The 13,173-nt window shown below is 43.0% G+C and overlaps 1 protein-coding gene across 3 annotated transcripts in view; it reads right to left on the bottom strand.

Moving 5' to 3' along the window:
• The window catches only part of ZFYVE9 (zinc finger FYVE-type containing 9), a 124,333-nt gene that overhangs the window by 4,908 nt on the left and 106,252 nt on the right, over positions 1-13,173 (bottom strand). For 2 of the 3 annotated variants that reach the window (XM_075935971.1, XM_075935972.1), the window contains 4 exons: positions 8,921-9,071; positions 4,165-4,245; positions 2,415-2,577; positions 871-976 (listed from right to left, as the gene is read on the bottom strand). In XM_075935971.1, the coding sequence (XP_075792086.1) occupies positions 871-976; positions 2,415-2,577; positions 4,165-4,245; positions 8,921-9,071 (501 nt within the window). The remainder of the gene's footprint in view (positions 1-870; positions 977-2,414; positions 2,578-4,164; positions 4,246-8,920; positions 9,072-13,173) is intronic. The other variant, XM_075935973.1, reaches the window with a different exon arrangement.

Below are 13,173 nucleotides of genomic sequence, written 5' to 3'. Positions count from 1 at the left end.
ACACTGAGCAAATTAACTGAAACAATGTTAAATGTTTTTTCACAAACTAACACTTCTAATGCTGGCAAATCCGTAGCTCCAGGTCAGCCCTGTAAGTCAAGAACTACCATGGCCAATGCTGGGTAACAAAACAAATAACCCAAGTCATCCATACTATGGCACAGTATTTTTAGCTTTCCTTACAATTAATCCACTAAGAGTATCTTTTCTGGTTGTGTTTTTGCTGTCATTTCAGAGCTGTAAGTTAGTCCATTCCCAATAGTTAACAGATCAATAAAGAGCAAGATTAAGTTTGACAAAATACAAAACCACCCAATCTTTTATAAAAGCAGATTTGAGTTGCTTGGCACTAGCAGTTTGACTACACCACACTGAATGGAGATTATTCTGGGAAAATACTACTTGTAGCTGAAAAGAATTGATATTTACAAAGTTGTTGGAGATTTTGTCTCCATTAAAGTAAAAGGCTCTTGCTGAATACAACTTTAATGCAAAAACACAGGCTTGTGCCCTTTAGATAAGGGGAAGTTACAGCACTTTCCCCCACCCTCAACGTAGATTCTCCAAAACTCAGTAAAAGGGCACCAGACAAGTGTAGCCAGTGGCGTATGATAACTTATTTCCATGGCTCTCTAGCACCTTAAGACACATTGCCACTTGCACATGACTCAGGTTTTGGCAGGTGCAGAGTCCACTGCTGATTCTCCATAAAGATTGTATTGCTTTCAGTTTGGTGGGCAGGGCAAGTAGTGTTGGTCGGTGGCCAGAAAAAGGAATTCTACAGTGAGGACTACATTGTGTAGCTGCTTAGTCACAAAATATCAAGACTCCTGTTTTATATGCAGAATGTGATTAGTTTTGTTTTCTTACCTCTGTCCACCTAATCACCTTTCCATTTGCTTTATACTCCGAGCCATGAAATATCTTCACACTGGTTATAGACTCCATGGATTTGCCATCAATGGGGCTTACAACACTAGGAGAGGAAGGGGGAAACAGCTAGTTAGCAGAGAATTTCTAGACATTAAATGCTATCATATCAAACCCAATTTCAAATTTGGCCATCTGAGAAGACTTACAGAAGAGAGGCTATTATGAAGGAAAACATCATAGAAGGATTGTGAAGGGAACTGCTTTTGACTTACCTAGTTTCTCAAAATGATCCTACTGCAAGTTATTGCAAAAGTGAGCACTCTACAATTTCAACTGCCATAGTGACTTGCCACATTATTTAAAAAGAAAAAACACAAACTATCCCTGAAAGAGAGATCTCCAGAAGACAACCTCTTTCAATGTACCAAATGCTACTGAATATCATTGCTAATTACAAGTACAGTGGTGTGTGAACTGATGCATGGATCTCAATAGTAATCAGGATTTTTGAAATTGTCTTACTGCTGTGTTGAGAGTCTGCCCCAATAATAACAACAGAGACAGCTGAAAAGTGCAGTGTTTTCTATCATATCATATATGGGAAACAATCAGGTACAGTATCTAGACTTGAAATCCTCCTTTAGGGAGCAGAGAGGTAGCTTGTCTTTGATCTGCAATTGATGAACTCTGCACACACGGAATATGCAGAAATCTATACATATTTATTGCACGGTGACTGGAATTTTATTAATTTATAAATATCAAATCAAATAGTACAATTCAGTAATGTCTAAAATGTTACTTACACTGAATTTAACAGAATAGGGCAGCTCAACTAATGTCCTGAAATGTCCAATCCGCTTCTGCAGGACTTCACAAACAATCCCAAAGACATCTGTAATGTCATCACCTAGACTGCTGTTACTATATGTTTCTTGGAGTTTTCAACCTCACCCACCATACTCCATGCCTTAATGCTTAAATTGCCATGTACTTGCCATCTTGCATTGATTGTCAAGGTTATACATTGAAGGTTATAGATTCAGAGCTGCTGTCCAGATTTTACCCCCACCACCACTGAACGTGACCTTAGTGGAAGGAATAAGAAACTTGCCTAGCATGCAAGATTCAACAATCAAAAATTAGCAGCTAGACAGTCTTTTATAACCAGGATAAAGCTTTCTGCCTGGCTAACTTTTTTGACTGATACACTGAAGTTCTATTTACTTCAGCCCCATTTTAATAACTGATTTGATCTCTCAAACTAATGATACAAATATGCAAGTTCAATCTCTCCTGACTTCAGGAAGTCACTCTACCTTCAGGATCAGCTCGTATGCATTTTAAGAAATATACAATAAAGAATTATTTTGTGAAAAGTCAATCACTTCTGTTATTACTCTTCCTTTATCTTGTCACAAAGGTTAACTGAGAAACTTGTCACACACTAAAAATCAAAGAGCATGTGTATTCTTCTTCATAGAGTACACAGCAGCAGACAAAACATCCAAATAAGCACTGCAAAAGTGGCATCTACTCACCCCTTGTTAACATTTTTGTCATCTTCCACCCACTGAATATGAACATGTTCCTGAGGTTCTTCAGCATCTACTTTGCCACAAGTAATAGTGAAGTCTTTCATCTCTCTCAGAGCCTGCCTCAAGGAGTCCATATTCTCAGCAGTTATCTGGACCATTACACCATCTAAAATCAAGAAATCATTATCAAAAGCTACTAACAGCCACATTTAAGAAAGGCTAAAACCGTAAAGGCCATATATAATTGCGCAATAGAAAGCTGTTCCTTTAGTAGTATTCCCATTTTCAACATGTTGTTTATACTAGGGATGCAAAAGAGTAGCTAATTAATTGACTATCCGATAAGTTTAGGCTTATCAGGTAGTCTTAGTTGTCTACTTGCTTGTTGCCTCTATATCCGGGGGGGGGGGGGGGGGAGCAGGAGCCAGTGCTGGGGGGAGCTGGCTTAAAGCTGGTTCCCCCCAGCACCGGCTCTGTGGTGTCACTTGCCCCTCCCCTGTGCTGCTACCTCTCAGAGACAGCAGCACAGGGGACCCAAGGGAGGCTGCACTGGCAGCAGTCCCTGTCTGCAGGGGGTCCCAACGGGGAACTGGGACCCCTGCACAGACAGGAACTGCTGAACCCAGCATAAGCCAGGACTAAGCAAGTCTGGTTCAGTCCCAGCTCACAGCAGGTCCAGGAGCTACCCCTGCTGCTGCAGCTCTTCAGTTCAAACGTAGTAGGAGCTAGGTTTCCTACATGCCCGGCTCTTACTACATTTAAACTGCAGAGCTGCAGCAGGAGTGGCACCATACCTTATCGACACAAACTGTATTGACTACACAATTACCTGCTTCCTAAAATCCTTAGTTTATACCATGTAACATTTATGAACGCAGCCTGGAAGACATGCCAGTGGAAGCTGAAATCTACCTTCAGACCAAATTTCACTTCGGCAGTGGTGACACAAATTTACACACACTGTTCTCCCACTGCACTGTACCCCTGTTCTGGAGGTCACACCTGCAAAAGGAGCAGTAGGTGACCATGATCATTCAATTATTTGGCCTTCAATGAGATTAGCAAGAAGGAATTGAGCAGTAACAATGTTTTCTTGTGTTGGGAACACTTGCCCACCAGGAATCTCACCACAACAGACAGCAACTCATTTCACACAGGCTGTTAAAACAAAAATAAGTCATAGCTTTTGGATATTATCATGACCGTCCCCCAAAATACACGAGAGAAAGCACCACCTGGAGACTCGGTTTCATAATCTGACTCTGTTGGCAAAGGAAGAACAAACTATCATAACCCAGTCTGAATAATCTTGACTTTTCATGATATCACCTGACAATGTAGGAGGATACAAATCTCAGAAATTGATACAGTTGTCCATTTACAAAACTATTAAATGAACAGGCTAACAGCAGGGCTTCGTTTCTTACTACAGAGATAAACTCCAAATTTCTATGCCTGCAATTTTCTACTTCAGCTAAGGATTGTAAGCTCAAGAGAGAAGCCAAGTATTTCACATCTACCCTCATTTTCTTGTACTGGTGTCCCAGGGCATCTGGACTAATTATTCTCATTTTCTCAGTTAAATTAAGTTACACATCATAATGGAAAAAATGTGTTTAGCCAAAGAGTGAGATAACACCGAGTAACCAGAGTAATTCTCAATACCCATGGCACAAGAACTAAGCTGTGTACACTGCTCAAATATATAGTTATAAAGAGGGAAACAATGTACGAGTAATTGCTCATTCCTTACCTTCAACAATACTAGACTTAGCAAGATAGCCAGAAGAGGATTTTAAAGCTCCACTGAACACAAAGAAGCTGGCACCAGTCACTGCAATTACAAGACTGATTTTAGTGAGGCTCTTGTCAAAGAAATGCAAGAATCAGGTATTGTAGCTGTATCATCCACAGAGAAGTTGACAAAAATAAGGAATTACGTAGCACAAAGTTATGGTTCAATGTGTATGAGATGCTTGTCACCTCAGGAAGAGAAGCGGAGATAAAATTTCTCAATGGCTTAAATGACTGCTTCTTGGAGCAGCTAGTGCAGGAACCCACAAGGGGAGAGGCAATTCTCGATTTAGTCCTGAGTGGAGTGCAGGATCAGGTCCAGGATATAACCGTTACAGGACCGCTTGGGAATAGTGACCATAATATAATAACATTCAACATTCGTGTGGTGGGAAGAACACCTCAGCAGTCCAGCACCCTGGCATTTAATTTCAAAAAGGGGAATTACGCAAAAATAAGGAGGTTAGTTAAACAGAAATTAAAAGGCACAGTGACTAGAGCTAAATCCCTGAAAGCTGCATGGAAACTTTTTAAAGACACCATAATAGAGGCCCAACTTAAATGTATACCCCAAATTAAAAAACATAGCAAGAGACCTAAAAAAGAGTCACCGTGGCTTAACCACCATGTAAAAGAAGCAGTGAGGGACAAAAAGGTATCTTTTAAGAAGTGGAAGTCCAATCCTAGTGAGATAAATAGAAAGGAACATAAACACTGTCAAATCAAGTGTAAACATGTAATAAGAAAAGCAAAAAAAGATTTTGAGGAACAGCTAGCCAAAAACTCAAAAAGAAATAACAAAATGTTTTTTAAGTACATTAGAAGCAGGAAGCCTGCTAAAAAGCCTGTGGGTCCCCTAGATGATCGAGCTATAAAAGGAGCAATCAAGGACGATAAAGCCATTGTGGAGAAACTAAATGATTTCTTTGCTTCAGTCTTCACAGCTGAGAACGTTGGGGAGATTCCTGAATCTGCACCGTCCTTTGTGGGTGATGAATCTGAGGAACTGTCCCGGATTGAAGTGTCATTAGAGGAGGTTTTGGAACAAATAGAAAAAATTAATGTTAACAAATCTCCGGGACCGGATGGCATTCATCCAAGGGTTCTAAAAGAACTTAAATGGGAAATTGCTGAACTATTATATGTGGTTTGTAACCTATCCTTTAAATCGGCTTCCGTACCTAATGACTGGAAGGTAGCCGTGACACCAATATTTAAAAAGGGCTCTAGAGGCGATCCTGGCAATTACAGACCGGTAAGTCTAACTTCAGTACTGGGCAAATTAGTCGAAACAATAATAAAGAATAAAATTGTGAAGCATGTAGAAGAACATAATTTGTTGGACAAAAGTCAACATGGTTTCTGTAAAGGGAAATCCTGTCTTACTAATCTGTTAGAGTTCTTTGAAGGGGTTAACAAACATGCGGACAAGGGGGATCCAGTAGATATAGTATACTTGGATTTTCAGAAAGCCTTTGACAAGGTCCCTCACCAAAGGCTCTTGTGTAAATTACATGGCCATGGGATAAGAGGGAAGGTCCTTTCTTGGATTGAGAACTGGCTAAAAGACAGGAAACAAAGGGTAGGAATAAATGGTAAATTTTCAGATTGGAGAGGGGTAACCAGTGGTGTACCCCAAGGGTCAGTCCTGGGACCAATCCTTTTCAACTTATTCATAAATGATCTGGAGAAAGGGGTAAGCAGTGAGGTAGTAAAGTTTGCAGATGATACCAAACTGTTTAGGATAGTCAAGACAGAAGCAGACTGTGAGGGACTCCAAGAAGATCTCACCAAACTGAGTGATTGGGCAGCAAAATGGCAAATGAAATTTAATGTGGATAAGTGTAAAGTAATGCACATCGGGAAAAATAACCCCAACTATATGTACAGTTTGATGGGGGCTAATTTGGCTACGACAAATCAGGAAAGAGATCTTGGAGCTATCGTGGACAGTTCTCTGAAAACTTCCACACAGAGTGCAGCGGCGGTCAAAAAGGCAAATAGGATGCTAGGAATTATTAGGAAAGGGATAGAAAATAAGACCCAGAATATCTTACTGCCCCTGTATAAAACTATGGTATGCCCTCATCTTGAATACTGTGTACAGATGTGGTCTCCTCACCTCAAAAAAGATATTTTGGCCTTGGAAAGGGTTCAGAAAAGGGCAACTAAAATGATTAGGGGTTTGGAACGGGTCCCATATGAGGAGAGGTTAAAGCGACTGGGACTTTTCAGTTTAGAAAAGAGGAGACTGAGGGGGGATATGATAGAGGACTATAAAATCATGAGTGGTGTGGAGAGGGCCGATAAAGAAAAGTTATTTATTAGTTCCCATAATAGAAGAACTAGAGGACACCAAATGAAATTAATGGGTAGCAGATTTAAAACTAATAAAAGAAAGTTCTTCACACAGCGTGTAGTCAACCTGTGGAACTCCTTGCCAGAGGAGGCTGTGAAGGCTAGGACTATAATAGAGTTTAAAGAGAAGCTGGATAAATTCATGGAGGTTAGGTCCATAAAAGGCTATAAGCCAGGGGATAAAATGGTGTCCTTGGCCTCTGTTTGTCAGAGGCTGGAGAGTGATGGCAGGAGACAATCGCTTGATCATTGTCTTCGGTCCACCCTCTCTGGGGCACCTGGTGCTGGCCACTGTCGGTAGACAGGATACTGGGCTAGATGGACCTGTGGTCTGACCCAGTACGGCCGTTCTTATGTTCTTATGTAAAGGGTGCTCTTGTCTGATGATATTCTGAACCTGGAAATTTTTGCCAACCTTCAAAAAAGTTAATATTTAATTAGCTTCTTTTTCACTAAGAATGAGGGCTCTGTTTTAGAGGTAAACATGCACTTTATGACTTTTTAAAAGCCCTAATGCAACTAGAAACACTCTTACATGGGCTTTTTGCTTATGACACTGTACTGCTGACCAGTCAGAGGGGCAGGGACTCAAATTTTCTAAACAAGCTGTCAGCCAGCTTAAAAGGAAAAGCCTTGGCATGGCCATTGTGTCTCTAACACTACAATAAGCTCCTTGAAATCAACCTCATATGCTCTATGTAAAAAAATACCTCTAAGAAATGAATTCCCGGCAGGAACCAACATGCCAATACATACACTGAAGTTGTGAGTGAAGATCACAAAACTCAGGATTAGAAAGGTCTCTCTTTTTTGTAATCATTGGAAGGCATCATGGAGCTTCTACATAGGATTGTCAACTCTGACATGAAGTCTGGTTAAAAAAAAATACCCTAACATTTTAATTCTTATTAAAATGCTGTTACTATTGCATCATTTCAGCTGATCTTAACAAAAAAATAAAGCTTGCAAATCAAATGGTCTAATTTAACATATATATAGAAAGCTCTTGCAATTCTCAGTGAAGAAGGGTTAGATACACTAAGACCAGAGCTGCACAATGAGCTTATATTGATGTAATTATATCCCTTGGAGGTGTGAAAACGTGCTTTATTTTATGTCAGTTATGTTAGGCCCCTACACTTACATCTCAAGTGGACAAATACTGAACATCATCGGCAACCAGAGAGAGGTGTGATACGTACTACGGACAGGGAACAGAAATCCACATCAACAGTATGCAATACTCCAAACACCAGATTAAAGTGGAGACATTGAAAAGGGATGCCAGGAGGATGGGAGGAGCAATGCACAGGCAAACAGGCACATTCTTATTATTCACACGTTTGCCTTGACCCTTCCCATCATGCTGCTTTTAAGGAAGCTGACTCCCATCAACTACTAGGACAGTGGTCAGCAACCAGCAGATCGGGATCTACTGGTAGATCTTGGAGCCTCTGACAGGTGATCTTGACTGGTTTGGCCAAGAAGCTACCAAGCACAGCACTTGAGCAGCAGTGGCGGGGGGGGGGGGGGGGGGGAGGCAGTTGATCTCCTGTCCTTTGCCTTGGAGCTCTTCCTCCCCGAGCCTCCTCCCCCCCCCCCCCCCCCGAGCCTCCTGCTTGCTGTACAGAGCAGGAGAGGAAGGGGCGCTGATGTCAGGGTGCCCCCTCCCACCCTGTATTCTATCTCCACAGAACGGGGTGGGGGAGGGGGAGAACATCAGAGTTTGGGGATGGAGGGAGTTTGCTGGCTGCTTTTGGAAGTGGTGCAGGGTTGAGCCTGCCTTAGCCCCACTGCACCACCTGAAATAAGCAAGTGTCCAGCTGGAGCCAGCTCTGAACCCCTGCCCCAGTCATGAACCCCCTCCTACACTCCATTCCCCTGCCCTAGCCCTGAGCCCCCTGGAGCCAAACTCCCTGCCCCAGGCTCAGCTCAGAACTCTCGCACACTCCTTAGCCCAAGACCACAACTTGTGTCCCAAACCTCTGCCCCTGCCTGGTGAAAGGGAGGGAGAATGGAGGAAGGAAAGGCAGAGTAAGCAAGGGTGGGGCCTCAGAGAAGGGACACAAAGGAGGAGGAGATGGGTATTCGGGTTTGAGGTAGATCTTACATTGCACTTAAATTCAAAAAGTGATCTTGTACTTAAAAAGGCTGGAGACCCCTGTCCTGGGAGCTCTGTAATAATAAAATTATAACTTTTCTGCACTAAATACGTATTTCAGAAGATCTATAAATGAAAGACAAAACCTGTTCTGGCATGTTTACAAGTGAATGTGCTTTAAAGGCAGCACAACATACAAAAGGCATTCTGGATGGGAAAAGCCTCCATCTGCTCCCTTAGACCTGCCCCATCTTACCCTTTCTTGGCTGATTATGAATACTGATGGCCTGCGTCTGATAGTTCCCATCGTCATTCTGGACACACACTAGGTGGGAGTCTGCTTTCTCATTGAAGCATGCTCCGCCGGCTAGAACATGTTCATTAGACTTGTTCATGGCTTTCATCATCTGCAAACCAAAAGAAAGAAAATTAATCGCTTTTATTCAGCCTCAAATCCAGCACATCTTATTAGCATAATTAGGGATGAAAGTGACTAGTTGATTATCTGATAAACACAAGCTTATTGGATAGTCGAGTAGTCACTCAACTAGACGCTTCACCCCTCACCCCGCTTGCTGGCTCTATCAGAGAGGGGCAACAAGGGAGGGGGGGAAACAGGAGCCAGTGCTGTGGGAAAGCAGCTTAAAAGCCAGTTCCCCCCAGCACCATCTCTGTGGGAGGCAGAGGCATCCCTGCTGCTGTGCCTCTTCCTTTGAAATGTACAAGAACCGCTGTAGCTCTTGTGAGCGCCCCCCTTATTGACTAATCAAGTAGTTGATGGGAATTCCAACCCTAGTATAAGTAGTGTCTTCTGTGGTCTAATCTGGCTAGAGAATCTTACCATTCAACTGTGACACCTTTGCAAAGGCTAGCAAACTTAGCACAACCCTCACAAACAGGTTAACATTTTCAGAAACATCTATGGCCTATTTTCAAAAGGGCAGAAGGAGGCAAGGGGAAGAAACCCCCAACCTGGCCAACCCCACCAGACTGGCTCAGAGTGGAAAAGCCAGTGGCTCCATGCACCGCCATTACCCCAGCGGTGTGGGGAGAGATGGGAGGAAAGAGAACGGCATCGCACGGAGTGCATCTGCTGAGCCTGAGCGTGCACTGCAGCACCCCAGCTGGGCTCCATGCAGCCTCCTCCCACAGCTCAGGCTGCAGCTGAGAGGTGCCGAGGTCCAAGAGCAGCTCCTCGGCACATTTTGCCTTGGACCCAGTTGCTCTCCCTCTCCCACCCCATCCCCAGCAGCAGCCGTTGTAACAAAGAACAAGCAGCCACCTGCACATGTGGAGGAGGGAGCCGTGTGGCTGGACCCGAGCCCTACGTGACATGGGCAGTCCCGTGGTGGGAGAGAGGGGGCTGCGTGCCCGCAGTGGGTGGCAGGGGCTTGCTGGATGGTGCACTGGAATGTGGGGAATGCTCCAGAAGCTGCTTGAGATGCAAGCCACTAAAGCAGGGAGCTGCCTACATGCTCAGGGGCAGCAGGGTGGAGGAAGACAGCTGCTCCTGCGCTGTGCTAGGGGCTGAGTCTCTCCAAACTCTGCCAGCCGGGAGAAGGGAAATGGTAGTGCACCAAGCCATTTCTAGCTTGCTGTTTCTCCAGCAGGGCTTTTGGGGACATTTTGCTACTTGATGGGGATACCGGGACAGAGTATTTACTTTGGGACTGTCCCAGATTTTCCAGGGCATACGGTCAGCATAATTATAGTTCACCAAACTCTAAAATAAAAAGTGGAATGTCATTTCAAATTGCTCAGATATTCACACAAGAAAGTCATACATGTTTGCTAACCATTGTCCTGCATTTTTTAAAAACAGATAAGGAAAATAGATCTTCAGCTGTAATATAAAAACATTGTGTCTTTCTGGCACAGAGGGGAAAAAAGCAAGAAATCACTAGGGATGTTAAAAGTGCTCTCTATGAGGAAGCTTCACTGCATCAAGGAAGCCTTCTCCCTGGGAATGGAGTGAGCAGCCCCTGCCCACCCAGATCCCAGGGAGGCGGCTTCATTGAGTGTAACAGGCACCATTAAGTGATAAGCATCTGCTTGTTGGTTAAATGGTTTACGTGTATAAAGCACCAGACCTTCCTATCTAAGAATTCAGTTAAAAAATAAGGCTCTCCTTTACACCACTCTGGCAAAGTAAAGGAGCCTTAATTGATTAAAAATGGCAACAGTTAACAAATATTAACAGCGTGCCCTTTTACATTTCTGCTCAACATCAGTGACAGAGCCTACTTCACACAGCCCTCTGCCTCCAAACCCAGAATGAAGCAATATTGCCAATTTAATCTTCAAGAGCCCCTGCTATAGCATCACTCTTGTTCCTGTCCGGAAATCAGAGACATTAGTACTCTCTTGCCTTGGGCAAAACCTGTACTGGTTTCTCAGCTTTCCATTATGCAAATTGTGGTGTGAAGAGATAAAATCTTTACCCCTTTAATAAATGCACAAAACTGTCTCCACCAGTTAGTGCAAGCTGCATCATTTTTGTAAGTTAAGTTATAACAACAATGAATATTAGAAGGATTTAAGAGCATGCTTACATTTGGTCTGCTCATTTGCTCTCCATTCCAGAAGTTAAGTCTCTACCCTGATCACTTAGCAGCCATAACTTGTCTACATCAGGGTGGGCAATACAGCAGCCCATGGACATGATGCTGTTTTCCAGGGTTAGCCCCTGGTGGGCCACTAGATGCTTTATTTACCTGAGGGTTCACAGGTCTGACCATTCACAGCTCCTACTAACTACAGTTCACTGTTCCCAGCCCATAGGAGCCGTGGGAAGCAGTGCAGCTTGGGCCACCTCTTCCTGTGGGTCCCATTGTCCAGGAATGAGGAACTGCAGCCAACAGGAGCTGCGAGTGGCCATATCTCCACACACAGAGTTAAATAAAGTACCTGTCAGCTCTGTGAGGAGCTAATCCCAGAACTGAGTCAGCCCACAAGCCGCTTATTGCCCACCCCTGGTCTACATGCTGACAGCTTCTGACCTGGTAAAGAATCTCTTTTAAGTTGGCTACGGTTTTCATATACCCACACAGCTGGATTTTGTTCTCAGTTAATAAATCTGGAGTAACTGCATTTAAGTCAGTGGAGTTGCTCCTGTTTTATGCCAGTGTGACGGCAAAATGTGACTCCTTGATTTTACAGTCTGTGTGTGTGAAATAAGAACAGAGTGAGTCTCCCTCACTCATTTGCAGGCAGGTGCCAAACTCCACTCCCTTAATGTCTCTCAATGGATCCACACATGTCCTACTTGCCTCTCCCGTCTCCTCTGCTGCTGAACCTGCCAGCTGCTCCCAGCAGAGGCATGGGAGCTGCTTTGGAAAGGGCATTTCCCAGATTCTTTGCTCTCCAATTTTCGTTAGAAGCAATGAATTCTATGGCCTGCACAGAGCACCAAATTCCCCCAAGAGTAGTTCAAACTCTCTAATTAAGTTATATTTCAACCATTACATGTTTAAACTAAGTGAGGTTAGTCTAGAAATTATTTTGAAAGATCTTCCATATATTTTGTTCACTAATCCACTGAACTGAGCTCTTCCCTCCAAAGAAATTGGCAATTTTGGTTCACCTCCAAAATCAACTTTTAACTTCATTATAAACCACAGTGCATTGTGCAATTTGAAGACTTTATCAAATAAGTTTTACAGTGCTTCTGGAATCTCGATATCCGCTGTTGTAACAGAACCGTGGAGGCACTGATTCTGTGCAATCCATTCATATTAGTTTTTCCTCAAGAAAATTTAAATTTGGTAATCCCTTTTATATTGATAACTCAGACATTATTTGTTCAGGTATTTTCTTCAAGTGACCAATCAGCAAATATCAACGGTCTAATTCTAGTCTTGCAGCCGGTTTCATATGTTGTATCTATAAGAAATTATCTGGACAGATACTTTCTCATTGACAGAATTAGTACAAATGCATAATTTTCTCCAACTGATGTCCATCCATATTTCGCAAGAAACATTTAGTATCAAAATCTATTTCTGTTCCATTCTTATTTTGTGCTTGTCAGGACATGTTCCCCACTCTGGCACGCTGAGTGCAGAAGTTGGGGGCCCGCAAGAGACCTTAAATGCCTTGTCTCTATAGGCTCTACTTACAAAAACTCCCCAAAATTAGGGAGTTCCTGCCCTTGGGAGATAGGCTGCTACCATCAAGTGTCCAATGCCTTCTTTTAAAACCCAGGAAGAAGCATGTGAACTTCTTCCAGAGGAGTTCCCCCCAAGCTCTTTTACCACAAGAGAGCTTGAAAAAAGAAAAAAAAAACACAGAAAAAAACCCTGCAATCTCTAATAGCTGACCCCCTCAGTGTAGGCAGGTACAAACAAAGACCTATTACCCTCCAGGACATAAGAATCAAATCATAGCCTTAAAAAGGTGATTTTATTAACAAAACAAAAATATATACTTGATAAAGCATACCTGATTGCTAGGTGTTACAAAGCAACTGAGAAAAGAGCCGATTAAGACACAGAGGAAAAACGGTATGTC

The sequence above is a fragment of the Pelodiscus sinensis genome, chromosome 9 (assembly GCF_049634645.1).
Source record: "Pelodiscus sinensis isolate JC-2024 chromosome 9, ASM4963464v1, whole genome shotgun sequence".
Taxonomy (NCBI): domain Eukaryota; kingdom Metazoa; phylum Chordata; order Testudines; family Trionychidae; genus Pelodiscus; species Pelodiscus sinensis.
The sequence above is the reverse complement of the archived record's forward strand: the minus strand, read 5'-3'. Positions and strand labels throughout refer to the sequence as shown.